Below are 26,698 nucleotides of genomic sequence, written 5' to 3'. Positions count from 1 at the left end.
AAGTTTGAGAGACGCTGCTCTATACCATTTGAAAGAGAGCAAATATCTAATTATTCGTTTCTAGAACTGGATACTTCTTAAATTTAATAAAAAATTATGGAACAAGTGTCAAACCTTAAGAAAGGCTGCCATATTGAGCATTGGAAAATAACTAATAATAATTAACTAATACAAATAGTACACATTTAGGGCTCCTTTTACTAAGCTGCGATAGCAGTTTTACCGTGCGCTTAGCTCGTGCAGAATTGCTGCACGTGCTAGACACTAACGCCAGCATTGACCTGGCGTTAGTTCTAGCCGTGTAGCGCGGCAATTCTGCACGCGCTAAAAACGCTATTGCAGCTTAGTAAAAGGAGCCCTTAATTTTCCCCACCACCAAATTTCCCCGTCCCACCCCACCCGGCTACTTTTTCATGCCACCCGGCTGGTGAAAAATTTCTGGGGAGAACACTGGGACGGGAAGGGAGAGTACGAGTGTGGAGGGGGGTGTTGGTGTGGAAGGCACACAGGAGGGGTAGAGGCCACCGCCCTGGGCACCTCCTACCCTCACTACACCACTGTCCATAACTGTATTGTTATAAAACCTGGGTTAAATATAGGATTTAGTGATATTAGGTATTTGAGTTGGTTGTCTATAGTATGCATGCTTATGACTTATATCAGATTTATGTTATATATGCTCATGACTTATAAGAACATAAGAATGGCCGCTGCTGGGTCAGACCAGTGGTCCATCGTGCCCAACAGTCCGTTCCCGCGGTGGCCCCCATGTCAAAGACCAGGGCCCTAACTGAGACCAGCCCTACTTGCATACATTCCGGTTCAGCAGGAACTTATCTAACCTTTTCTTGAATCCCCGGAAGGTGTTTTCCCCTATAAAAGCCTCCAGAAGAGCGTTCCAGTTTTCTACCACTCTCTGGGTGAAGAAGAACTTCCTTACGTTTGTACAGAATCTATCCCCTTTTAACTTTAGAGAGTGCCCTCTCATTCTCCCTACCTTGGAGAGAATGAACAATCTGTCTTTATCTACAAAGTCTATTCCCTTCAGTATCTTGAATGTTTCAATCATGTCCCCTCTCAGTCTCCTCTTTTCAAGGGAGAAGAGGCCCAGTTTCTCTAATCTCTCGCTGTACAGCAACTCCTCCAGCCCCTTAACCATTTTAGTCACTCTTCTCTGGATAACTTCACTACTAGATAAAGCCCTGTTTGGGAAGAACATTTCTGTGCGACATACCCTCCTCTGTAATGCCGGTGACTATGTTTGCAGATTTTGTACGGAAGTGACCTTTCTCCCAAGTTTTCCAAGTTCCTCACCACTGCACCATATTTCATGAGGGCCTCCACTGTTCGCTTCAGTACAGCAGCTGTCTCGGGCTGAGGAAAGAGGGTAGAATAAAAAAAAAAAGAGGAGGCATTGTTGGTTTTGAAACATAACAACACAACAGAGTATGTGGCATTGCAATAAACCAAAGCAGACCATGGAGTTGGCATGCTGCTAATTATATCCCTAAAACACATTTGCAGGGATCAGTAAAAAGAACCCTGATCCCTTTCATCACCTACCATAGGACACCACTGAGGGAACACAGATTTTGGTATTTTACAGAAATGTGGATTATGGTTGGGGGACCACAGTTCTCTTGGACGATACTAAGCCCTGAATTTACATATTGGCAATAGAAACATAGAAGATGACGGCAGATAAGGGCCATAGCCCATCAGGTCTGCCCACTCTACTGACCCACCCCCAAGTCTCCTATCCTAGGGATCCCACTCCTGGTGACAGGTTCCCTTGGTTTAACCCTCTAAGGGATCCCACATGGGCATCCCATTTGCTCTTAAATTCTTGCACGCTGTTTGCCTCTATCACCTGCACCAGGAGCTCGTTCCAAGGATCAACCACTCTCTCGATCCTTGAAACGAGCTCCTGGTGCAGGTGATCGAGGCAAACAGCGTACAAGAATTTAAGAGCAAATGGGATGCCCATGTGGGATCCTTTAGAGGGTTAAGCCAAGGGAACCTGTCACCAGGAGTGGGATCCCTAGGATAGTAGACTTGGGGGTGGGTCAGTAGAGTGGGATGGACACAGCTTTATTCTATCTGTAAGATTATCAGGATAGTTCTCACAACCCACCACTGAAGAGGTGAAGGCCCATTTTACATAAAATACTGAGATTGGAATGAAGACATTCAGGTTGGGATGTGCGCAACCTCTGACAGTATTTTACAAAAGGCTCTGTAAAATGTGGAACATTTTGTAAAACACATACAAGGATGTAGTTGGATGTTCTGGTAATTATCTTTGTATGGTCCTGGTGTAATTTTTGTAGTTATATCAGTCTGGTTCATTGTTAAGTGGGGAGGGAAGGCGAAGGCTTTGTTATAGTAGACATTGAAACTGTACAAAAAGATGGACATATTTGTATTTTGCAGTGCTCTTTAATAAAAAGATTTAAACAGCAATACATACAAGGAGGTGTTAGCATGCACAGGAGAAGCCATTTAGCACAGTTACTTACCGTAACAGGTGTTATCCAGGGACAGCAGGCAGATATTCTCTACATGTGGGTGACGTCATCCACGGAGCCCCGTCGCGGACAGCTTTTCAAGCAAACTTGATTGAAGATCTTAAAGTTTGCTAGTACTGCACCACGCATGCGTGTGCCTTCCCGCTCAGCTCTCCTCAACATGGTCCTCAGTTCAGATAGCTAGCAAAGAAGCCAACCTGGGGAGGTGGGAGGGTTGCGAGAATGTCTGCCTGCTGTCCCTGGATAATACCTGTTACGGTAAGTAACTGTGCTTTATCCCAGGACAAGCAGGCAGCATATTCTCTACATGTGGGTGACCTCCAAGCTAACCAGGATGGGACGGTGGGAGAGTTGGCAATTTAGGAGAACAGATTACGTAAAACTGACTGGCCGAACTGGCCGTTGCGCCTGGAGAAAGTATCCAGACAGTAGTGAGAGGTGAATGTATGAACCGATGACCAAGTGGCGGCCATGCAGATCTCCTCAATAGGCGTGGATCTGAGGAAAGCGACAGACGCCGCCATTGCTCAGACTTTATGCCCCGTGACCCAACCCTGCAGCGGGAGACCAGCCTGAGCATAGAAGAAGGAAATACAAGCAGCCAACCAGTTGGACAAGGTGCGCTTGGAAACAGGAATCCCCAACCGATTAGGATCAAAAGATATGAAGAGTTAAGGAGCCATCCGATGAGACTGGGTGCATTGGAGGTAAAAAGCCAATGCCCTCTTACAGTCAAGAGTGTGAAGCACCACCTCTCCAGGATGAGAATGGGGCTTGGGGAAAAACACCGGAAGAACAATGGACTGGTTGAGGTGGAAATCCAAAACCACCTTAGGCAAGAACTTAGGATGAGTACGAAGGACCACCTTGTCATGATGAAAAACAGTATAAGGCGGGTCCGCCACCAGAGCTTGCAGCTCACTGACTCTGCGCGCAGACGTGAGAGCAATCAGAAACACCACCTTCCAAGTGAGATACTTCAGATGAGCCTTATCAAAGGGTTCAAATGGAGGTTTCATCAATTGAGCCAGAACCACATTAAGATCCCAAACCACTCGGAGGTGAAGTCTGGCAAAAGGAGTCACATGAACGGTGGAGGCCATGTGTCCCAACAGGATCATCATCTGCTTGGCCGAGGCCGTGGACTGAAAGGAGACCTGCTGGCACAGGTGAATGAGGGCAGCCTGCCGAGGCTGAGACAGAAATGAGCGGAGGCAAACCGAGTCCAGCACTGCCCCTATGAACTGTAGAGACTGAGAGGGGCACAACTGGGACTTGGAGAAGTTGACCTCGAAGCCTAGATGCTGAAGGAACATAATAGTCCGTTGGGTCGCTGAAATAATCTCCTGCCATGACGGTGCCTTGATGAGCCAGTCATCGAGGTATGGCAACCGCAGGGCCGCCGCCACCACCACGATGCATTTCGTGAAGACCCGCGGGGACGAAGCGAGCCCGAACAGGAGAACCCGATACCGCAGGTGAAGGTCTCCCAGCTGAAAGCGAAGGAACCTGCGAGAGGTCGGGTAGATCGGGATGTGAGTGTAGGCCTCTTTCAGGTCCAGTGAGTACAACCAGTCCCCTTCGTCCATCAGGGGATACAACATGGGAAGAGACAGCATATGGAACTTCTCCTTGACCAGGAACTTGTGCAGCACCCAGAGGTCCAGGATAGGGCGCAGGTCCCCGGTCTTTTTGGGGACTAGAAAGTACCAGGAGTAGAACCCGGTGCCCTGCTGACACAAAGGGACCTCCTCCACCGCCCAAAGGCAAAGGAGGGCATGAACCTCCTGGAGAAGAAGGGGGAGTTGCAACCTGTTGGAATGACACTCTCTTGGGGGCAGGTCCAGAGGCGGCATCTGTAAATGAAGGGAATACCCCTCTCTGATGACGGAGAGGACCAAGTTGTCTGAAGTAATCAGTTCCCAGCGGCGACAAAAGGCACTGAGGCGGCCCCCGACAGGCAGAGGAGAAGGCTCGAGGATGGAGGGGGCCGGCCCGCTCCGACAGGGAAAGTCAAAAGGACGGCGCAGGCTTAGCCGCTGCAGGGGTCTGAGGTTTTTGAGGGGCCCTCTGCTGCTGCTAACGCCGAGGTGGCGGCCTGGAAAAAGCCGGCGTGGACTTCTGGGGGTAGCGCCGGGGAGGCATCTTGTACGACTTAGGAGGAGCGGGCTAAGCCTTGGGTCTGACCAAGGAGGCGAAGGAGCGTTCATGCTCGGAGAGGTGTTTGGTGGCCGCCTCAATGGAGTCGTCAAAGAGCTCGTTGCCCAAGCACGGGAGATTCGCCAGACGGTCTGTAGATTTGGGTCCATGTCAACTATGCTGAGCCAAGCTAGGCGGCGCATGGCTACCGCAAAGGCGGAGACCCTCGAGGAGAGGTCAAAGGCATCATAGGTCGCCTGAAACATATAAAGGCAAATCTGCGACAGCGTATACAGCAGCCGGCGAAATTCGGTCCGGCGATGGATAGCCAAATCATCCTGAAAAGAGGGCATGGATTTGATGCAATGTTTGAGATAGGATGTAAAAGTAAAATTGTAATTCAGAACCCTGTTCGCCATCATCGAATTTTGGTACAGGCGCCTGCCAAACTTGTCCATAGTCTGGCCTTCCCTGCCCGGCGGGACAGCCACGTAGACCTTGGAAGGATTAGACTTCTTTAAAGAAGACTCCACCACCAAGGACTGGTGGGAGAGCTGAGCCTTTTCAAACCTCTTACATGGGACCGTCCGGTACCTGGATTCCACATTGGACGGAATGGCTGGAATGTCTCCAAATTCCAGAAGAAAGTCTGCTGCAAGACCGGTTTCAGGGGGAGGCGAAGGGATTCCTTTGGTGGATAAGGAAGCTCCATCTCCTCCAAATATTCCTGGGTATACCTGGATTCTGACTGGAGGTCCAGTTGCAGCACCTTGCCCATGTCCAGTACGAACCTGGTGAAGGAGGAAGGCTTGCTCGCAGAACGCCCTTCAAGGGGCGAAGCCGAGCGGGACTTCGGGGCAGCAGAGAACGAGGGGGAAGCTTCCCTCAAGTACTGCGCCAGCAAGTCAGTGTCCACAAGCATGGACGTCGATGAGGCCCCGCTGAGAAAACGAGGGGGAGTTGACGACAGCCTGTGTTTAGACAGCTTGAAAGGTGACAACCCGGGGGTCCGAGGGACGGAGACCCGGGGAGCCCGCCTCGGTGAGCCCCAGGAAGAAGAAACCTTCCAACGCGGCAAGGAGGTTGGAGTCTTCGACCTCAAAGCCCCTCGGCTCAGAGACCGAGACGGCATGGGAGATCGGCAAAGACAAGGGTCAGATAGTACAAGGTCCGACGGTTTGATGGACCCCATAGTGCGAGGACTTGGTGACCTACCCCGCCTCGGGGGAGAATCCCTGGGCCGTTTGGCGGACCGCTGCCTTAAGGAAGAAGTACGTTTAGGCCGGTGCTTTGAACGAGGTCAGGCAGCGGGGTAAGTCCGCCTCGATGGAGTAGGCGAGGAGTCACTCGAGGACAAGCGGCGGGACCGACGCACCTTGCCTCGAGAGCCCTCGGCGCGACGCTCAGGCTGGTCAACAATGAGCGAGGTCGAGGCCGGGGCAAGCTGAACCAAAGCAGAGGAGATCTGCGAGGTTAAGATAGCCTTAAGCATATCCTCAAACATCGGCACCGAGACCAAAGGATTTGGACAAACTGGTGCAGCAGTGCGCTCCAACGAGGGCGACCTTGATGTAGAGTATTCCTATAATGTGGAGGCACGCTTAGGAGGAAGTCTGGCAGAGGCCGGCAGGACTACACTCACTGCCTGGGTGGCCAGAGACTCCGAGGACGGCTTCTTCGATAGCTGAGCTGAACCTGAAGGAGGAAGAGGAGACTTACCCGAGGCCGAGGTCTTCAAAGCCGGAGCAGCCGAGGCTTTCAAAGTCGAGGGAGACTTGCTTGGGACCGAGGTCTTCGAGGCCGACGTTGAGACCGAGGCTGAGGTCGAGTTCGAGACCGGGGTCGAGGTTTTATCCACTGGCGGGTCCATGGTGAAGAGTTCAACAATCTTGGCCCGTCGTCGAAGAGCCCAAGGTTGGAGAGTGGCACAATGAGGGCAAGAGTCTGTAGGGTGATCAACACCTAGACAAAGTATACACCAACAGTGCGGATCTGTGATCGAGATCATCCGACCGCACTGCATGCACTTCTTGACATCGGTAAGAGGCCAGGACATAAGGCAGGAAATAAAGGCTGCGGCCACGCAAGGCCGGGCGGCCAAGGAACAAACCGGGATCCCCCGGTCGCGATCGATATATTTAAGGTTTGGTTTTTTTATTTTTTATTTTTGGTAAAACAGAAAAGACGTGGGGCACAGCGACTTCCGATGAAAACAATAAAAGAAGCCACGGTGCAAGAAAGGCACTTAGATTCGCAGAGAAGAGAGACAGGGCTTTCTGGTTCCGCGGAAAACTAAGAACTGAGGACCACGTTGAGGAGACGCGCCCTCTAGCTGAGCGGGAAGGCACACGCATGCGCGGTGCAGCACTCACAAACTTTAAGATCTTCAATCCAGTTTGCTTGAAAAGCTGTCCGCGACGGGGCTCCGTGGATGACATCACCCACATGTAGAGAATATGCTGCCTGCTTGTCCTGGGATAATACAGATATACATGATGAGAAAGTGAGTGGCACAAACTCAGCAGCTTCCAGTGTTAAGTGGTACCACTTCCAGTTTTCACCTGCCCATTTTACAAAAACATAAGTGCTGCTAGTTATGTACCAAGGCTTCAAGTACTGGTTTTCTTTTTAGAAGTGGAAACAGATGTGTACCCTGGCTTTTTTCAAAAAAATGCGTGCATGTCTTCGAGTTGATGTGAAACCCCAATTAAGCCCCCTTTCAAATCTCTCCGTGGCATAAATCTCCAGCAATTTTCTGAATCACCATTTACACATGGAGATGTTTTTAAATTAAAGGCCTAAATCTTGATTCCATCCTCAGGTCAGATGTGTTACAAAGGCTGCCATCCGAAACGACGCAGAGAAAGCAGGTTTATTTAGTGCACATTTAGAACAGAAATGTGCACTAGAGATAATCAGGAAAATTATAAAAAATATTTTCCCTCAAACCCCAGTCTTACTGTAAATTACTTTTATTTCTAGTTCAGAAGCCTTTTTTTTTTTTTTTACCTTTTGACACACCAGTTCCTTCTTCTTCTTCAAGCCTCTAGCTCAGTGGTTCTTAACCTAGGTTCGACCGAACCCCAGGGGTTCGGTGAGTCAGTCTTGCGGGTTCGGCGGAGGTCAAAACATACCTCCGACTCATATAGCGCTTCGGTCACGTTCAATCATCTATCAGTTATTCAGTGATTTTGATCAAACCTGATCATGTACTCGGTTTCTTGATCTATCAATCTGTAACTAACATATACATCAATCAATTCCTGATCAAAATTTGTGATTTAACTGATAGATGATTGAACGTGACCGAAGCGCTTATGATTCATGATGATACGTCCCGCTTGTCCATAATTGGCTGCAGGTGATCACGCAACATCGCTTGGCCTATCTGTGCTGCAGGGGATTTGATGCGCACAGTAGTCGAATTGTAACTGTTGTGATGGTACGTCGTGTGATACCTATCTTAATATTTTAATCCCTTACTAACTATGTCGAGCAAAATACGAAAGTGGTCGGAACGTGATGGGAGTCAGCGTCCTAATTGCATTATTATTTGAAATATAGGAGAACTTTTTTGTTTTCAAAATTGATATTATTTTTTCCCTCACTGTATACCTATGTTTTGAATTTGTAAAAACCATATTTTATTTTTCCAATAAAGAAGGGTTCGGTGAACACGCATATGAAACTGGTGGGGTTCAGTACATCCAACAAGGTTAAGAACCACTGCTCTAGCTCATTCAGAACCACAGTTCAGATGCTGGCACCATGAGCCTTCACTTGTTCTAACTCAGGAGAAGGTTTCCCCAATTTCATATCCTCCTTCCACCCCCTTCCCTATTATACTTTCATGGCAGTCCCAGGCTAGGAACCATGGCCAAGGACTATACAACCATGGGCCCTGAATCCAGTGGCCATTTGTCACTCTTGCTCCCCCATTCCCCTCTTTGGTCAGTGTCAAGTTCAGCGCCTGATATGTGTTTTTCATTTTGTCCAAAGTCCAGTCATGTGTTTCTCCCCCTTTCCCCTCAAATTCTCTCGCCTCATGCTTGCTCATGGGAATTCACATTCCATATTTCAAGAAGGGTAAGGCTGGCCCTGTTTACATGAATCTTATTTATAGTTTGTCCAATGGACTTTTACTGGAAGATATGTTACAGCGAGAGCTCTCACAGGATCACTATTTAAATTTATTCTGGGTAGCATCTAGCATCTTGGGTATTTCTTCTACTTCGTTGCTTTGTTTTGACAGATGCCAGCACGGACCTTGGCTTCAGCAAAGGCAGAGTTCTCATCATCCCCAGGTCATCGACAGTAAATTCCTTCCTTTGAGAATGTCAGTTGCATATTTCAGGTCTGCACAAGCTGGAAGGGAAAGGATTCTGCATCTGTATATCTGAGAGATCTTCCAGCCACGGGATACAACATTTCCAAACCAAATAATTACTATCTTGCAAAAGAAGACCAAGTTGCTAGAACCCCCAAAGGGATAAAAATGTTTCTCCTGCTCTTTCCTGGCCACAAAGCAATAGCTAGAACATCAAGCCACTGACCTCCTGCAGCCAAGCAGGAGACGAGATGCTAAAAGCAAGTAAATAAGCCCTGCACATAGCTAACTCTGTTGTAACACCACAAACCAATTCGGTGTCAGGCTGAATGGAAGAATTCTAGCTATGCCAGGCCTTGTCTACAGTACTTCCTGGAGTTACTGGAAATGACACACCAAGTCGGGGGGGGGGGGGGGAGGGGAGGTATTTGCCATTAGTCAGGTGTCTACTCAAAGTCAATATTTGTACGAGGTAGAACATTCGAATTGAAAAAAAGCAATACTTCATATTCACAACTTAATTATGTTTACCAGAAACTTTTTTATTTTCCGGGAGGGTGGGGGTAGATATGAAAGCTGCAATTATTGCCTTGGATTTTAATGCATAGGTTTATAGTGTGTGTAAGGGGACATTGCGTGGTTTTTCTTACAGCATGTAGCGATATGATGCAGCAAATGCACCTGGTCAAGTTTATAAGAGACTTACAATGATCTCCAGTACCCTTTAGCACATGTAATCCAGTCTATTCTTTCACACCCATGCTTCTCTGAATCAATGCTACTGTCCCACAGGAAATGTAATTGAAATAAGGCCACGTGTGCTACTGTGGTGAGGTGTGTGCGCCATGAGGCCATTACCAATTAGCTGATTTACAGATCCGACGACTGCAATTAAAAGCTGCAGCACCCAGTTTTTGCCCTTTGCCATATGATCTGATTTTACTGATCTGCTCAAACTGGGATGCAAACACCGAAGGCTCCATCTAGTCAAGGACCTGGTTAATTTTCACTCCTTTGAGAAGCGGTCTCTGCCTTCACAAGTTTCTAGTTATGTCCTTTGATATATAATCTATCTGAAAGGAGTGCAGAACCAAGGTATACAGAATGTAGGGGAGGGGCTGGTGAATGGCCTTGTCCCCGCAGTTAAGGGAGGGAACGCACACGGTCACCGATTGCACATGGCCCCCTCCCTCCTTACCGGCTGAATCTATCCTGTATATCTCCCTCTCTCCCCCTTACCTTCGCGGCGCGTTTTAAGTTTAGAGAGCAACTTGCTCAAGTCGCTGGAGTCTGCCCACAGATGCACACGACTGCAGGCAGACTTCGGCGAATTGAGCAAATTACTCTAAACTTAAAACGTGCTGTGAAGGTAAGGGGGAGGGAGGGAGATTATCGGACTGCACGAGAGGTTCTGAAGGGGGTTGAGAAGGAAGGATGGTGGTGGAAAGGAACAGACGCTGAAGGGTGGTGGAGAGCAACAGACACTGAAAGGAAATGGGGAACAGAGAGTGGGGAGAAGATGCTGAAGGGAAATGGGGAACAGAGAGTGGGGAGAAGATGCTGGAAGGGAAGAAGACAGAGATGCCAGCCTATGGGGGGAGCGGAGGGAAGAAGATGGGTGCTAGACCAATTGGGGGGAGGGGGTGAAGGGAGAGTAACAGAGCAAATGGAAGACGCAGAGAGAAGACAGACAGTGGATGGAAGGAACTGAATGAGAAGATGAGGAAAGCAGAAACCAGACAACAAAGGTAGAAAAAAAATTTCTATTTATTTTATTTTATTTTTTTTTGCTTTAGGATAGTTGTGTTGATAAAAATTTATAAACAAAGCCGTGCCAGCTGAACATCTCTTTCTCTAGTTCAGCAGCCATAACTTTGATTTATAAGGAAGGAATAAGCTAAACATTGCAGTACTGAGGCTTGTATGGATGCTGCGGGGATAGTACTCGCGGGGACAGGGCAAGGACAGTGGTCGTGGGGACAATGGTTGCGCCTTAGACCCAAAACAGGCTTTTTAAATAATTATGCCCGCTCTTTATATTCAATGCACGGACCATCTTTATTCAAAGCCTTTACAAATTGTTTCATCAGACCTAGCTTTATATGTAGTGGTGGCGGTATGATTCTATCTCTCATGCTACCAAAGGTTCATTGATTACATTTTGTCCTCCAACCACCCAATATAGTCCCTCGGAGGCCAATCTTTTTTTTTTGGCCAATGTTCATGTTTGGCTCTGCTATCCCAAAGGCATAAATTCAACCATATCTAAGAAACTAGAGCTGATGCGGTCTATCCAATGCAATTTTCTGAATCAGCGCCCCAAATAACCCCTGGAACAGGTCAAAAATCCCAAGGCACCAAGAAAATGTTTTTTTGGGATGGCCTGTGTAATCAATGAGCTGGGTTAGGCCATCACAGATCTTGCTAAGAACAGACACATAGGATGTTAATTGTCCCCTCAATTACTCGAGATGCTAAGCATTGACAATCTAAGCTCTTGCCCCTCTGTACTCCAAGAATTAACTTTATCAAGTTGGTCGGTCATGTATCTTTGGAAATGTACACAGTCGCTGTGCCTAACAAGGGCATATATTTTCTTATTTCCTTCTACAAACCATGAAAAACAGATAGAAGTACCGTATTTAATTATCATGTATTTTATTAGAAGAAAGCCAACTTTGGGTCAAAATTGTTTAATATATATCGACTCTGGAACCAACAAAAAATAAAAAAAGCTAAGCTATAAAAAAAAAATTATGCACAAGCCAGAATTATGGTAGATGTACATCTAGGACTAGCTGGACACAGATCAAAAAATACAAAAATCGAAGTGTAAATAAGATTCATGATAAAAAGATTTATTTCTTCACCAAGAAGACTATTAATAATTTTGCACAGCAACTATTTTAACATACATTTTAAGACAGTTAAATCACACTTTAAGCTTACACAGTTTTTTTGTAATTTTTTTGTTTTTTTGTTATTCAACATTCTTGATCTTTCCCCAATGTTCTTTACATACCTATCGCAGTGATTTGACCTAGCACTGACCAAGTGGTCATCACACAATTTCACAAAAATAAGGCATCTGTGTTTCAATTACATTCTACAAAACACAAGTGCACGCACAAATACTGGACACATGGGAAAATGATCAACCTCTAACCTTGACCCTCGAGAGTAATGGCACCGAGCATCAAGTTCCCCTCCCCCCCCAACCAAATATTTCTCTTTACAAACTGATCAAGGCCACTACTCCTAACAGATCAAACTTGGTCCAATTCAACTCTTCTTTATGTTACGCGGATGTGTCCCAGATTGTGTCCTTTCCTGAGGGGAAGGAGGGGTGCAGGAAGAAGAGAACTTGTGGTAATGCCACCCTTCGTTTGCACAAAACCAGAGTAGAAAGGAATGTCTTGAAACGTCAAATCTACCACATACTTCACAGTGAAAATCAGCAACTTATTCAGGTATTATTTACAGAACAAAACGATAGAACAGATATCCACTGAATACTTAACAAACTTATACACATTTAAATTAAAAGATGCCTTACAGGGAAAACATTTTTATTCAGAGTACTTCTTTGTTCAAAAAAATGTGCAACAATTCCAAAGCAGCATATACTCAGGAGGTCACAGAATGGAAAGAGATCACACTTATAAAAAAAACAGTATATAAAATGTGGCGTACAAAACGTCTTTCCATGCCTGCCCCTGGAAAACGGACAGCGAGTGCATCAAAATCCTTTGGCACCCACCTTGGAGTCATCATACTTATTCAAATAATTTGGAAGAAAAAAAGTAAAAACAGAGAAAAACTGTTCAGGTCTGAAAATACAAGAAAAAACAAAAAAGAAATTTTGCCTCAAGTATACAACAAAACAGAAGAGGCACGTAAAACCAATCCACAGTTACATTTATTGATGCTGATAAACAATGGTTCGACAAAAGTTCTTGAATACATATATCGAAGTAAATCCCAAAGTACTTGCACAAATATATCCAGAAAATGTCCCAACTTGGATCCGAGTTTCGATAACAAAAGTTGCCTTCTTCAGGGGACAACAAGAACTTAGGTAAAAACAGGTTGGATATGTTTCATGGTTATTAAAATTTGATATACTGCCTTATCAGAAATCAAAGCGGTTTTACACAAAGTTAATATTTAAAAAGGGGACAATCGTGATTCGAACGCATCTTTAAAAAGAAATGTACAATTCTATGAGAAGCCTGACCCATAGGGGGCAAAACGATTATGCAATGGGAGCTGGATTACCGAAAGCGTGAAGAGCACCATTATGTAGCCAACAAAGCGAGGAACAAGACATCATTTTGAGGTCATTAAGCAGAGTGAAAGCTCTTTTGCCATTGGTCAGAATGCCATGATGTATAATAGAGCATTAAAAGAGAATTTTGATGTCAGGTCACATGATCCAGAAGTTAGCATTGTGGCAAGACAGGACCATTTTATAATACTTCTCATCTAAAAAAACTTCATTAGGATTCATATTGTACGTAATCAAAGTTGCAGAAAAACACATTGAAGCAAGGAACTACCTAAGTTGTACCTGAGGCAACGAAGGATGAAAAGATTTGACCAAGGTTACAAGAACTTTGGTGGGAGAAGCAGATTGTATCCTGGCTTCCTTGGTTCTCTGTTCATTGCACTAATCACAGGCAAAAGTTTGTAAACCTTCCCTCATTGGTGTAAAACTGCACGGTTCCCATGTAACTTAGAGGCAAAATAGATTCCAAACATTCCAAGACATCTTCTGGATGTCTAGGAAAGTTTTTTTAAAAAAAATCTTTGGTGAAGAGTGCAAAGGGAGCCAAGTATTTATTTATTTATTTATTCAATTTTCTATACCATTATCCCAAGGGAGCTCAGAATGGTTTACATTAATTTATTCAGGTACTCAAGCATTTTCCCTGTCTGTCCTGGTGGGCTCACAATCTATCTAATGTACCTGGGGCAATGGGGGTATTAAGTGACTTGCCCAGGGTCACAAGGAGCAGCGTGGGTTTGAACCCACAACCTCCGGGTGCGGAGGCTGTAGCTTTAACCCCTGCATGCTCCGACCGCCTCTTCCTGCATTCAAGTCGGGCCTTACCAATCAGGAGCTGCGTGTCAAAGCAGCTCCTGATTGGTAAGGCTTGACTTTAGTGCAGGAAGAGGCGGTCGGAGCATACAGCAAGTGCTTCACTCGCCGGCACTCCGGCTGCTCTCTCCTGGTCGGTGGTTCGCAGTCAGAAAATAACACGAATGACCGGGACCGCAAACCGCAAATGACTGGGACCGCTGACCGCGAATGACCGGATGAGATTAGAATAGCTCAAACTTTTGAGCATCTTATTCAAGAGCACGGGTGCAAAAGAGTATGACCAGCTACAGCTGTGTGCGTCTGGTAGCAATATAGAAATAATTAATAGTAGTAACAACTTCTTTATTCTTTGATACTGCCATAACCAAAAGTTCTAGGCGGTTTACACTAAAAAGAGCTGTACACATAAGTTCATGTAATCCTTTTTCTTCTTCTCTACCCACTATTTTAAGTTCTTGTAAACCGTGTCGAGCTCCATTCTCATGGAGATGATGCGGTATATAAACTTAAGGTTTAGATTAGATTAGATTAGACAATCAGCAAAATGCAATAATACATTTGTAAAATAGAATTTCAATAATAAAATTCACTAAGTAATAAACTTATCGAACAAAGTGGTCTTAATTAATTTCCGAAAACTGCAATAGGATAACATAGCTTGCAGAACACATTTCCCTAACCAAGATTGTTGCTTGAAATGCTAGGGTCCTATCAAGGAACGCAGAGAGAGGGGTGACATGATCGAGACGTTCAAATATCTCACGGGCCGTATCGAGGTGGAAGAGGACATCTTCTTTCTCAAAGGTCCCACATCAACAAGAGGGCATCCGTTGAAACTCAGGGATGGGAAATTTCATGGTGACATCAGAAAATATTTCTTCACCGAAAGGGTGGTTGATCGCTGGAAGAATCTTCCACTACAAGTAATTGAGGCCAGCAGCGTACCAGATTTTAAGACAAAATGGGATTTGTACGTGGGATCTCTACATAGGGGAAGGTAGGGGAAGGGGTGGGTCATTAGTGGGGGCAGACTGGATGGGCCGTGGCCCTTTTCTGCCGTCAGTTTCTATGTTTCTATCTAAGAAGGTCTTATATCTACACCCATTAATTTTTGGATAAGCAAATAAGTAGAAGTTTCTAGTTTCTTACAGTAATGAAGGAACTGGGTCATTGAATAATCAACATCAAACACAAAGATGTTCAAGCAACTGTTGCTAACTAGACTCAAAACATAGCATAACATAATAGCAGATTTCTAGACCGCATAACCATTAGTTCAATGCGGTTAACAAAAAATTATGCTATGGGATAATGTGATGCGCAGAAATTTAGCTAGCCAAAAATTTGGAGAAAAGAAAAGTCTTCAAAAGTTTTCTGTAATGTTTATAAGATATAGATCTAATCAACAATGGACGGAAATCTTTATCATAGGAAGCAGCCTGATAAGAAAGACAATGTCCATGATGTTTCTTACTTGCACAGCCCTTTGCTAAAGGGAACGTAAATAGGGCATGAGATTTTCTACTCCTCTCATGTGTCATGATAACAAATCTATCAACAAGATATAAAGGGGCAACACCAAAAGCTACTTTATTATAATAATAATAATTTATTTTTTTGTATACCGCTATACCAAAAAAGGTTCAAAGCGGTTCACAACAAGAAATGAATACATACAGTGTAAATAAAATAGCATGAAATAAAACAGACAAATAGAATTAAAATGCATCAATTAGGAAACATGGGAAAGTAGAACAGGAACACAATTAAGATGCGAGTCTTAAGTAATTTTCTAAAATCAGAGTAGGAAGAAGCCTCTATCATTGATTTTCCAAGCATCCCAACTTGAAAATCACCCGGGCCTCCACTGGGAGCCAATGCAACTCACGATAATAAGGAGTGACATGATTGTACTTCCTCGGGCCATAAATCATTCTTACAGCTGTATTTTGGATCAAGGCCAGTCTAGTCAAATTTTTCTTAGTATTTGTCAAGTATACAATATTACAGTAATCTAAAATACTCAAAAGTAATGTCTGATCTAAGAATGTAAAAGCGGTAGTATCAAAGTAAGATCTGATGGTACAGAGTTTCCATAAGGTATAACTCTTCTGAACCACTGCATCTATCTGAGTTTTCATAGTTAGACACTGATTTATTGTAAATTGTCTTGGCACTACAAAAACAAAAAGATGGTTAGCCAAATCCCATCAAGCCTGCTGAAAACTTGAGCAAATACTGGAAAAAACCCCAGAGAATACATTAGAGCCCTACATCGCAAACGACAATGGAAGAACACCCAAAACTGTTCTAGGAAAGATTTGACGAGACAGGTGAAAATAGCAAAAGAAGAAATGTCCTAGCATCTCTTCCCAGACAACTATCTTCAAATACCTAAATTCCTACATAGCACATGCCTGTCCAGTCAAGAGCACCCTAACATATGTCTGAAGTGTAGGCTACAGCATAGCAAAAACTGTAAAAGGCTTTCTGCTCCAACGGCCCTAACTATCTTCCTTTCTAAAATACAGCCCTAGCAGAAATTAGCAAGGAGCTGAGAAAATGACCGTTATGACTTTCATATCCTTACAGGATATATTGAAAGGCATGGATGAAACATCCACGATAATGCAATGATGACAAATATAAAGGTTGATGATCACCTTTCACTCTAAGTTTACATTTTCACACATTCATGTTTCAGGAGAAAAATGTGTTAAAACTTCCAGCCCCCTCCCTCACCAAGGACCTTCAACTTACTAGCTATAGAAATCAAATTTATCAAAAATGAATGCAGTACTGCTATTTTAAATAAAGAGGAATTCAACCCATTCACTATGGCGTGAATAGACCACTTTTGAAGACGACTAATAATGATGGATCCATATACTGGAAACTTTCAACCTTTGTGCCGCTTTGATATTACCCTAAAATGCTTAAATTTAGGGAGGAAAAAAAGGGTTAAAATGGCTGTTGATGTTATAGCTCAGCACGTCTGTGGGGAAGGGAATGGCAGCCCTCTTGTCATGATGACTTGGCGTGTCTTGGCGTGTTTGTCAACTTTGAATGAAATTTAATACTATAAACATTTCACAAATCAGGATTTAAAAATTCTTACAAATGTAAGAAGAAAAATATAATTGTTTCTCTTCTGAAGCTGCCCGTCACACACTGTAGGAGCACACTCTTTTCCTTGAAAATGAATAAATGCACATTGCACAAAGAAGTGTTTTGACTTTTCAAGACCATAAATAACCAAATCCTCGTTCAGGAGGATATGAAGAGAACCGCTCACGGGTTCTTGTTGTAATAAGATGCCCAGTGTCGTACAAAATCCACAAAATTTGTCCTCAGGCTAGAAAACAGCTGGTGGATGAGAAGATTTGGCCAATTTAAATGCAACCGTAGATCGATTGCACCTCCCAGCAATCACAAATTCTACTCACAGGAGTTGCAAAAAGTTTTTGAACTGCGATAATAGTTGGAAAAGGCAGGATAGTTCGTCTACCAAAATACTCTTCAGGGAGTACCAGGATAGATAGCACTATTTATCTATATCAAATTATAGAGTGTACGCATCTACAGCTTCCTTCTGTTCCTTTGGGCTTCTGGCTCAATTAGAACCAACACCCACTGCTTTGAATTCTCATTTGCAACTACCTAAGGGTTTTCCAATTTTTTTTTAATCCACTTGGTCCGTTTAAGTGACAATGCACTGGGGATAGAAGGAAGGGGAATTGGTGGAGCAGCTAGAGCTGGGGTTCTTAACTTTTTTTGGGGGGGTTCTTGCACCCCTTTAAATGATCAGCAATACCCTGCACCTCTTTCCTAAATGTGTTCTCTAGTAACCAACAGCTCTGCTATATACAACAAAGCTGTAGCTTATTAGCGTAATGTATGTTTGACAAGCTTTCCTTCTTTCACTAGGTCAAGAAATTAACAGATGTACCATTTAAATCCCAAGGTAACTGCACCCTCGTTTAGCTCTTTGACTCCGTGCACATGTTATTAGAGCTCAGTGAAAGCAAATGGGAGCTGCTAACCACATGCAGACAGTCTAAGACTGTTACAGAAAAAGGCAGCTCCCTCTCTTGGGATTGCCACTGTGGCCTATGCTCACTCTGGAGTCTGCGAGTCAGTGAACTTTCACAGGTTCTATCCCCCTCCTTCCTGTTGGGAACGGTGTGTGGTTGTGCATGTTGTACCTTAGAGGGTACACTGGGAGGGACAGTTGGCCCTTTTGTCAGCTGGGAGCTGAGGTAAGCAGCTAGAACCTTAAAATCTACAAGCTCTGAGTTACATACAAATCCGTCTTAAGAACAGCTTTAAAAACATAACTCGTTCTTAACCTGGGGACTGCCTGTATAGAAATAACCAAGCTATTGTGACATCACTGATGGAGTTGGCTCTTAGGGATTGATGGAATGAGGCTTTATGACATCACAATATCAGCTCTAGAATGTTGCCACTCCTTGGGATCTTGCCAGGCATTTTTGACCTGAGTGGGCCACTGTTGGAAACAGGATACTGGGCTTAGTCTGTCCCAGTATGGCGACTCTTATGTTCGTCAAGTACAGGAAGTCCCTGAGTTACTTAAGTACGACTCATACTTAAGAACGCGGTTGTGTCTTCGTTTGATTTCACTGAGCAGCATTTCCAGTGGCCTAGACTCCTATACTTCCCCTGTAGCAGATTCAGGAATGATGCATGGCCGCATTAAGAACAGTGTGTGGTTGTGCATGCTACACTTTAGAGAAGTGTCTCGCAAACTTTTTCGAGCTGGGGCACACTAAGCCTAGTGTCCCTGGCTCGAGACACCCGGAAGTGCACCAGCGTCGGTATGATGCCACGCGCATGCTTGACATCAGCGTGCCGACATCAGCGCATGCGCAAAGGCCCTTCAAACGGGCCTTGAGCCGAGAGGAGAGAAGGGCCGGCAGAGAGAAGGAGAGGCGAGAAGAAAGAAGAGCTGGCCTCAGGAGATTGCTTACATAACATAACATATAACATAACTTTATTCTTCTATACTGCCACAATCAGACGATTTCTAGGTGGTTTACATTGAAGAAAGCTGGACAATCAGCGAATTACAAAATACAAATAGTAAAAATACAACATATTTCTTAAGAATAGTCAGAATAAAATTATTAAACTTAGTATAATTTCTGTTTAGGAAATAGATCTGTCAAACAATAGTCTTAATTTCTTTCCGAAATGCGCCATAGGTTAACCTGCCTCCATTGATGTAATTGCCTAACCAAGACTGCTGTTTACTTGCTTGAAACATGAAAGTTCTCTCCAAAAAGGACCTTTTATTTACAACCGGTGAACCTTGGACAGGCAAATAAATTACAATTTCTGGTTATCCTTGTAGGGCTATATAGCACGAAATGAGGTAAGAGATAGGTAGGAGCTATTCCCCAAACCAACTTAAAGCAAATGCAAGAGAACTTAAACATTATTCGTGCTTCCATTGGCAACCAGTGCGAGAGGCACGTCCTGTAGACAGTCAGCTGGTGTCGGCATCTCTCCTCTCCCCCAGTGTACCGTGGCACAGTTTGCGATACACTGCTTCAGAGGGAACACTGGTAGGGACACTTGGCCCTTTTGTCAGCTGGAAGCAGAAGGAAGCAACAAGAATCTTAAAATCTTTAAGTTCCGAGTTACATATCAATCCAGCTTAAGAACAGCTTTAAAAACATAACTCGTTCTTAACCTGGGGACTGCCTGTAATAGCACCAGCTAGCAGCTGAAGCACAAGTTTATATAGTTTTGTCCTACTGCTACAAGTTACAGGAGCCACAAAAAATGTGTTACACATCTCCTAAAAATGAAAAAATAATAATAATAATAAAGTCATGCCTTACAAGTGTGAACCTCAGAAGAATGCCTCTGCTGCAGAGCAGGAGGCAGATGTTTCTTCTGAGAATCACTAAGAGACTTGTGTAGGAACTCTAAGTGGGTGGGGGTGGAGAACCCAGTTTGGAGCAGAGTGAAAAAGGTATAAAGAGGTGTGTGCTGAGAAAGAACTGGGCCTCACCCCCTCCAGAGCTCAAGTACTGACAGGGACTCCTCAAAATGTCTTTGTTGCAGGTTTCCAGGTCTTGCTGCGTCTTGTCAGGTAGAAACCGACGTTTCAGCTGTGACTTTCTTCAGGGTATATGCTCTGAGGTCTACAGTTTGTCTTTGTAAATAGTGGGTTCGCTGACCTGATTGGGAACAGGGCAGTCCACCAATTTGAATTTTGGCGGGAAAGTTAGTTGGTCAGAAATTTGAAGTTTTGTTGTGAAAAGTCAGTTGGTCTTTTTTTCCATAGAATGGAAAACATCTTTAAACCCACCAGAGACTCTTCCATTCTATGGAAAAAGAGACCAACTGACTTTTCACAACAAAACTTCAAATTTCTGACCAACTAACTTTCCCGCCAAAATTCAAATTGGTGGACTGCCCTGTTCCCAATCAGGTCAGCAAACCCACTATTTACAAAGATAAACTGCAGACCTCAGATGTACGGTTACTATATGGCTCCAGAAAAAAGGAGGATGGATTCAGACATCCAGGTTTTACTTCCATTTGTTTCAATAGAAGTAAAGCCCAGATGTCTCAATCCGTCCTCCTTTTTCTGGAGTCGTATGGCAACCCTACCTCAGAGCATATTCTAAAGCAAGCCACAGCATGGTGGCTGAAACGTCAGCTTCTACCTGACAAGACACAGTGAGACTCGGAAACCTGAAACAAGCACAATGCCAGCTGCGGAAACCCTGAGTGAACTTCCTGAAAATGTCAACTGTCTGTGGGGGTGAGGATACGAGTGGGATTGCCAGAATGCAAAATTGTGGATTGTATTTCAGCTTGGTAAGGAAGTGGCCCCGGGCCAAGGAAAAAGGATGGGACCCAGAGTGGCTTACCAGGAGACAAATCAAGGGAACTTGCATCCTAACACTGTTGCCAGGAGGGAACAGAGAAAATGCTATTTGGATACCAATCCAGCTGGAAAAGGAGAGCGATTGTGACTCTGCTTATGGCAGAGCCCAGACTGAGGGTGGAGAATTTGAGCCTTCCAAAACCCACCCAAATCCCACTGTACCCAGAAGTAGGTGCCACCTGCAGGCATAAAGGCTTTTGGTGTGGTGTACAGCTGGGTCCAGTAGGTTCCAGGTAGGTTTTGGAGGGCTCACCATACACTAGTGGTCAGAGCAACTGCCTCAGCACCCCGAGGTTTCGAGTTCAATTCCCACTGCAGCTCCTGCAAGTCACTTAACAGTTCATTGCCCCAGATACAAAATAAGTACCTATCTAAAAATGCTTTGATTGTAACCAAACAGAAAAAACAGTATATCAAGTCCTACCCCTTTACTATAAGGGGTTTATAGCGAGATGCATATCTGGGATCTTTTATGTGAAGTTCATAACATTGCCCCCTGAGGTGCTCCACTGCTCTGCTGGGATGTCTGTGTGGCCAGTCTACTAAGAATGCAGATCCCTCCTACATCCCAACGGCTTGTTCTGTGCATTGTTTTTGAAAATGGTCAAAAAAAAAAAAAAAGAAGCTAATATACACTAAGAACAAACATGTCTAGAAATGGTCATTTCTGGAAAACAAGAAACAAGACATTTTGCAGTTTCAAAAATAACCATTTTTACTATCCAATTTTTGGGTTCCCTTCAGAAAATGTCTAAACTCGGATTCAGACGTCATATCAAAAAATGCTCTTCCACAGATTAACAAGATAACCGTTCCCCCCTTTTACAAAACTGTAGCGTGGATTTTAGCGCAGGCCGAGGCAGTAACAGCTCCGACGCTCATAGAAATCCTATGAGTATCGAAGCTGTTACCGCCATGGCCGGCGCTAAAAACCACGCTACGGTTTTGTAAAAGGGGGGAAAAGAAATTTGTTTTGCTTCCTCCGGTGAAGAATTAAGATTCTATGTCTTCATAGAAGACATATAATATACTGTAAGATTTTCATATTTGCACATACATCAAACGATACAGAGTGATCACACTTCTGGATTATTACACTTCCTAAACTAGGAAAAGATATTAAAAATAAATAGATAAAAATGTGTGCATGAAATCAGGGTCTTATAAATCACAAATGTTTTTCCTGCTGCCTTCAATTATCCATAGGTATATAGTAGTGCAGGTCAAATAATTTCTAATATCCTGATAGGATATTTTATTTGTTGTGTTCAGTTTATTTGTTTAGTTCTGTTTAAACACTGCTACTCATTGAGAGGATAAGCAGGTTATTTCAAGCCTATTTTATAAAAAAAAAAAAATTAAGGGTCATGCATTTGATATACTGCCTTTCTGTGGAACCACCAAAGTGGTTTATATATAGTAGACTCTCAGTTAACCGGGATTGGTCGATGCTGCATAAATGTAGTTTCTGGTTGCTTGAGAGTTACTATTAAAAATAGGACTAACACTATACCTCATACTATACCATACTAGGGTTGCCAGGTTTTCCAATCGGAAAATCTGGACCCCCTAGACCTGCCTCAATCCTGCCCTCAATCCCGTCCCCTGCTGACTGTTCCTGCCCGATGCGATTTGAGGCTTTTCAAAACCCAGACAAAGTGCCGGGTTTTGGAAAAGCCGTCCAGACCCCTAGAGCTGTCCTCAAAAGGACATCCAGACGTCTGGTAACCCTATACCATACCATAAACTGTTCCAGACAAACTACAGGACATGTGGTAGGCAAAGCATGGGCATACTTAGGTGTGGCATGCCAAGTTTACAATTAAGTTTCCGCCAAAAATTGATTTTATTTTTATTTGAATTATTACAGTATTTCTTTGATTTTTTTTTTTTTTTTCTGATTTAATTCGTTTTCTAGCTCTTTGTCCCCAAAGAGCTCAGAACGGGTTACAGGTTGCTCGAGTTCCAGTTAACAGAGAGAGTCTACTGTATTATATACAGACACCCACTTTCCTTTATAGAATTTTGTGCCATGATCACGTACACCAGGCCTGTTAACGCATCTAAATTCTCATGCCCAGATGTTAGCAATACTATAATTTGCATGGTTTCTGGGTATTTATGTGCATGGGTTCTCTCCCGGAACTCCAGCCATGCTTATTTATTGATTAATTGGGATTTATTAACCGCCTTTATGAAAAAGGATTCACCCAAGGTGATGTACAGCAGGTACCATTTAGCGCAAAATATGCCCCCCAGCAAAACACATGCCATGAAACCACAGCACATACTTTTCCCACTAGTTAGTAGTTTATAAGGGGTCATTTATATGTATAAACTGCTATTTACCCACATCCTTGCGATGGCAGCTCCTTATAAAATGATCCTTTTCAAGGTGGTAATTCTATAACAGCTCACTGCCACACCACAATCATACTTTCTCTTTGGAAAATTAACCCATAGAAAGTACCCACACACTTAACACCTGTTCTTTGGTATACACAAATTTCTTGGTTCTTGTTTTTTCATGTGCATATTTTATAAAAATATGCATTAAGTATTAAACCCCTCCCTCCTCATCCTCACCTGCGAGAACAACTCCACTCAGTTTGCTAAAACCTATGCATACACACATAAATTGAGCCGTAAATAATTTCAGGCAGTGTTTTTTTTTATAAAAGACTTATTTCTGTGCATAAAGATGCTGTTCTACCTTTTGAAATGTCTTAAGGACTATCCCAACTAGTCACCACCAATGCTGCAGAATGGAACTGCCCTGGAACTTGGTGATACAATGGACAATAACTTGCAAACACATTTCCACTGAACTGACGTTAATTGCTCTTTGTTAAAAAGTTGCTCATTTGGTGGAGAGGCACTGAACAGTGAGATAATACAGCAAATGAAAAAGGCTAATTGGACACACCCTCCTGCAAAAAGTTTTCCATGTCTGTGGTGCAATGTCACAGCAACATACTTTGACAATAAAACAAAAAAAACAACAGAGGTATGAAAAAACAGTGCCTAAAACATCTAGCAGTCACCATTTTTTACATAAGGGTGTCAAACCTCCCGACTCATGTTTACTCAACACTTATCAGCTCAGAGAGAGAAATAGACAAACATGAATATGCCGACCGAGCACACACATGCCAGGCCGATATTGAGTATCCATTTTGTGGCTGGAGGCTCTTTCAGCATCTGCAGACACAACATTTCATCCTCCACGGCATCCCTAGCTTCTCTCTTGTCTGCATGTTCACCTTTTAAGCCACAAAACCAGTCCATACATGTGACGCATTTGCCCTGTTTGCCCAGCTCCTCCTCCCTCTGGGCACGCCCCACGAGAGCTGCTTGTCCATTTGTGTAACAATCCATGGGCGTCTCTGCTTCTGAAATGCTTGAAGGGCTTACTGGATTCTCTCGCACAGACACCAAGACTGTATAATCCTCCACATGGACGTGCCCAGTTTGTTGTTCAGATTTTCCATTCGGTATCATTTGTTTCGTTTCACTAGAGTTAAGATTTTTCTTTGTAGATCCTTCGTACAGATCTTTCTCTTTAGGGATGCTTTGTTTTACAGTTTTATTTGATAGTGCCCAGTAGGTGGTTGTTCTAATCTGTTCCTTTTTAGGTGGCGGTGTAAGGAGGCTTACAATGACTGCAACAATTCCCGTAATCCAAAATAAAGCAGTACCTATGTACATGTAATGGACTTTCTTGATGAAGCTTGGTCTGTTATCCGGTTGATTACATTCTGGGGCACGGTAAACAAATGCCAGAATCAGGCGCAGACCTCCTAGGATAAACCCCACCATGCCCCCACAAAATGCCCCTTGTTCATTGCAACGCTTCCAAAATATGCCCAACAGAAACAGAGCAGCCACTGGTGGAGTCAGATAATCTGCAACCTCTTGGATGTAAAGGTACATTTGGCCTCCTTGCATTTCTACAATCAACGGCACCCAAGCAATGCTTATGACTACCATGAACACAACAAAGACTCGCCCTACAAGCATAAGTTCTCGAGATGCTGCATTCTTTCGGATGAACTTGTAGATGTCAAGAGTAAAAATGGTGCTGGCGCTGTTAAATATAGAGTCCAAATCACTCATGAGAGCGGCAATCATCACAGCCATCATAAGCCCCCGCAGACCAACTGGCAGGATTCTCATCACCAAACGTGGGTAAGCGATATTAGAGCATCCAGCTCTGCTGCCGCAGACTTGCAGACAGTGCTCTGGATTGATGCATGCAATGTCATCTGCAAAAAGAATTCTCGAAATCATTCCTGGAATAACTATAATGAACATAGGCAAGAGCTTCAACACACCAGCCATTAAAGTGGCCCCCTTGGCGTGGACAATATTTTTAGCTGCCAGCACCCTCTGAACAATAACTTGGTCCGCACACCAATACCACACAGAGGCTGGAGTCTGGCCCAAGATAAATCCAGGCCAAGGAATATCTTCATCTGTTGGCTCTCGCAACATTTTCAGCGCATCTGGCTTTGGATCGACATGGCATGAATTGGAATTAGTAAAGTTATGAGTCAATAAGATTGATGTAATATTTGGTGTTGCCAACATGTACCTTCTTTTAATTTCTTCGAAGCCACCAATCTCTATAAAGCTTATAGCCATAAGGGTAAGAGCACCAACCACCATGAGCAAAGCCTGGATTGTGTCTGTATATATGACAGCCACTAGGCCACCAGTGACAGTAAGTAACGCAGTCATTCCAATTAAAAGGATGATAGACATGTAGAGATTCCACCCCAGAGATTCTTGAACAAACAACGCCCCAGAATATAGGTCTACTGAGAGTTTGGTGAAGATATATAATATTAGAGAAAGAATTGCAAAATAAACTTGAATTCTATGTCCTCCAAAACGTTTGGATAAGTATTCAGGCATGGTGTACACTCCTGACCGTATGTAGACAGGGATAAAGATCCATCCTAGGAGCTGCAACAACAGGAGGGCGTTGAACTCCCAGGCACCTACAGCAAATCCACTCGCAGCTCCAGATCCAGCGAGTCCAATGAAGTGTTCACTACCAATGTTGCTTACAAACAACGAAGCACCAATAGCTGCCCAGGTCATCGAACGCCCAGCCAAAAAGTAACCACTTACAGTACTCCTGTTGGACTTCCACATTGCAAAAAATCCAATGCATAACACAAGTACAAAATACAATGCCACAATGGCAATGTCTGCCGCTTCCATTGAAGCCCTCATCTTTGGAAACCAAAAATAACCTGTAGAATTTTTATGAAAAAAGTCCTTATGCAACTTCTATAATGTGCGATTGCTCAGTCTTTGGTCTGCTGTCTTGACAGTTGCAGCTGTAGCACGTGGTATGAGATTATGTTCCTCAACTTGAGCTTCGAAGCCTTACAGGGTATGTTTAAAGCAACATTCCACAAGACCATCAGCATTTAAACTTTGGCGTTGAAGAAAACTCTTAACTTCTGCTAAGTCTAGGGAAGCCTACTGTAATCAACCCTGCAAGGCAGCAAAGACAAAAGATAAAAAGATAAGGATTAGAAATGGGAATTCATTTGGGAAGAATGACACTCAAAATTCATTTCTACATGGACAACCTGAAGAAATGAAAGAGACTGCCTTTGATTTACTTGCAAAATTGATCTTACACATTGTGAACACTTCCT

General features: G+C 43.8%; 2 protein-coding genes across 2 annotated transcripts in view; both read right to left on the bottom strand.

The window, feature by feature from the left end:
* MRPS6 (mitochondrial ribosomal protein S6) overlaps positions 1–26,698 on the bottom strand; it is a 59,380-nt gene that overhangs the window by 12,132 nt on the left and 20,550 nt on the right. Inside the window, exon 2 of the mRNA XM_033947491.1 lies at positions 1,235–1,374. Within this exon, the coding sequence (XP_033803382.1) occupies positions 1,235–1,374 (140 nt within the window). The remainder of the gene's footprint in view (positions 1–1,234; positions 1,375–26,698) is intronic.
* SLC5A3 (solute carrier family 5 member 3) lies at positions 23,952–26,548 on the bottom strand. The gene has a single exon (XM_033947490.1). The coding sequence runs from the start codon at positions 26,262–26,264 to the stop codon at positions 24,126–24,128; it is 2,139 nt and encodes a 712-aa protein (XP_033803381.1). The 5' UTR covers positions 26,265–26,548; the 3' UTR covers positions 23,952–24,125.

Source organism: Geotrypetes seraphini, chromosome 6, assembly GCF_902459505.1.
Source record: "Geotrypetes seraphini chromosome 6, aGeoSer1.1, whole genome shotgun sequence".
NCBI lineage: Eukaryota > Metazoa > Chordata > Amphibia > Gymnophiona > Dermophiidae > Geotrypetes > Geotrypetes seraphini.
The sequence above is the reverse complement of the archived record's forward strand: the minus strand, read 5'-3'. Positions and strand labels throughout refer to the sequence as shown.

Coding starts and splice junctions, on each gene's coding strand:
- SLC5A3 (XM_033947490.1), bottom strand. CDS start 26,264: ATGAGGGCTTCAATGGAAGCGGCAGACATTGCCATTGTGGCATTGTAT.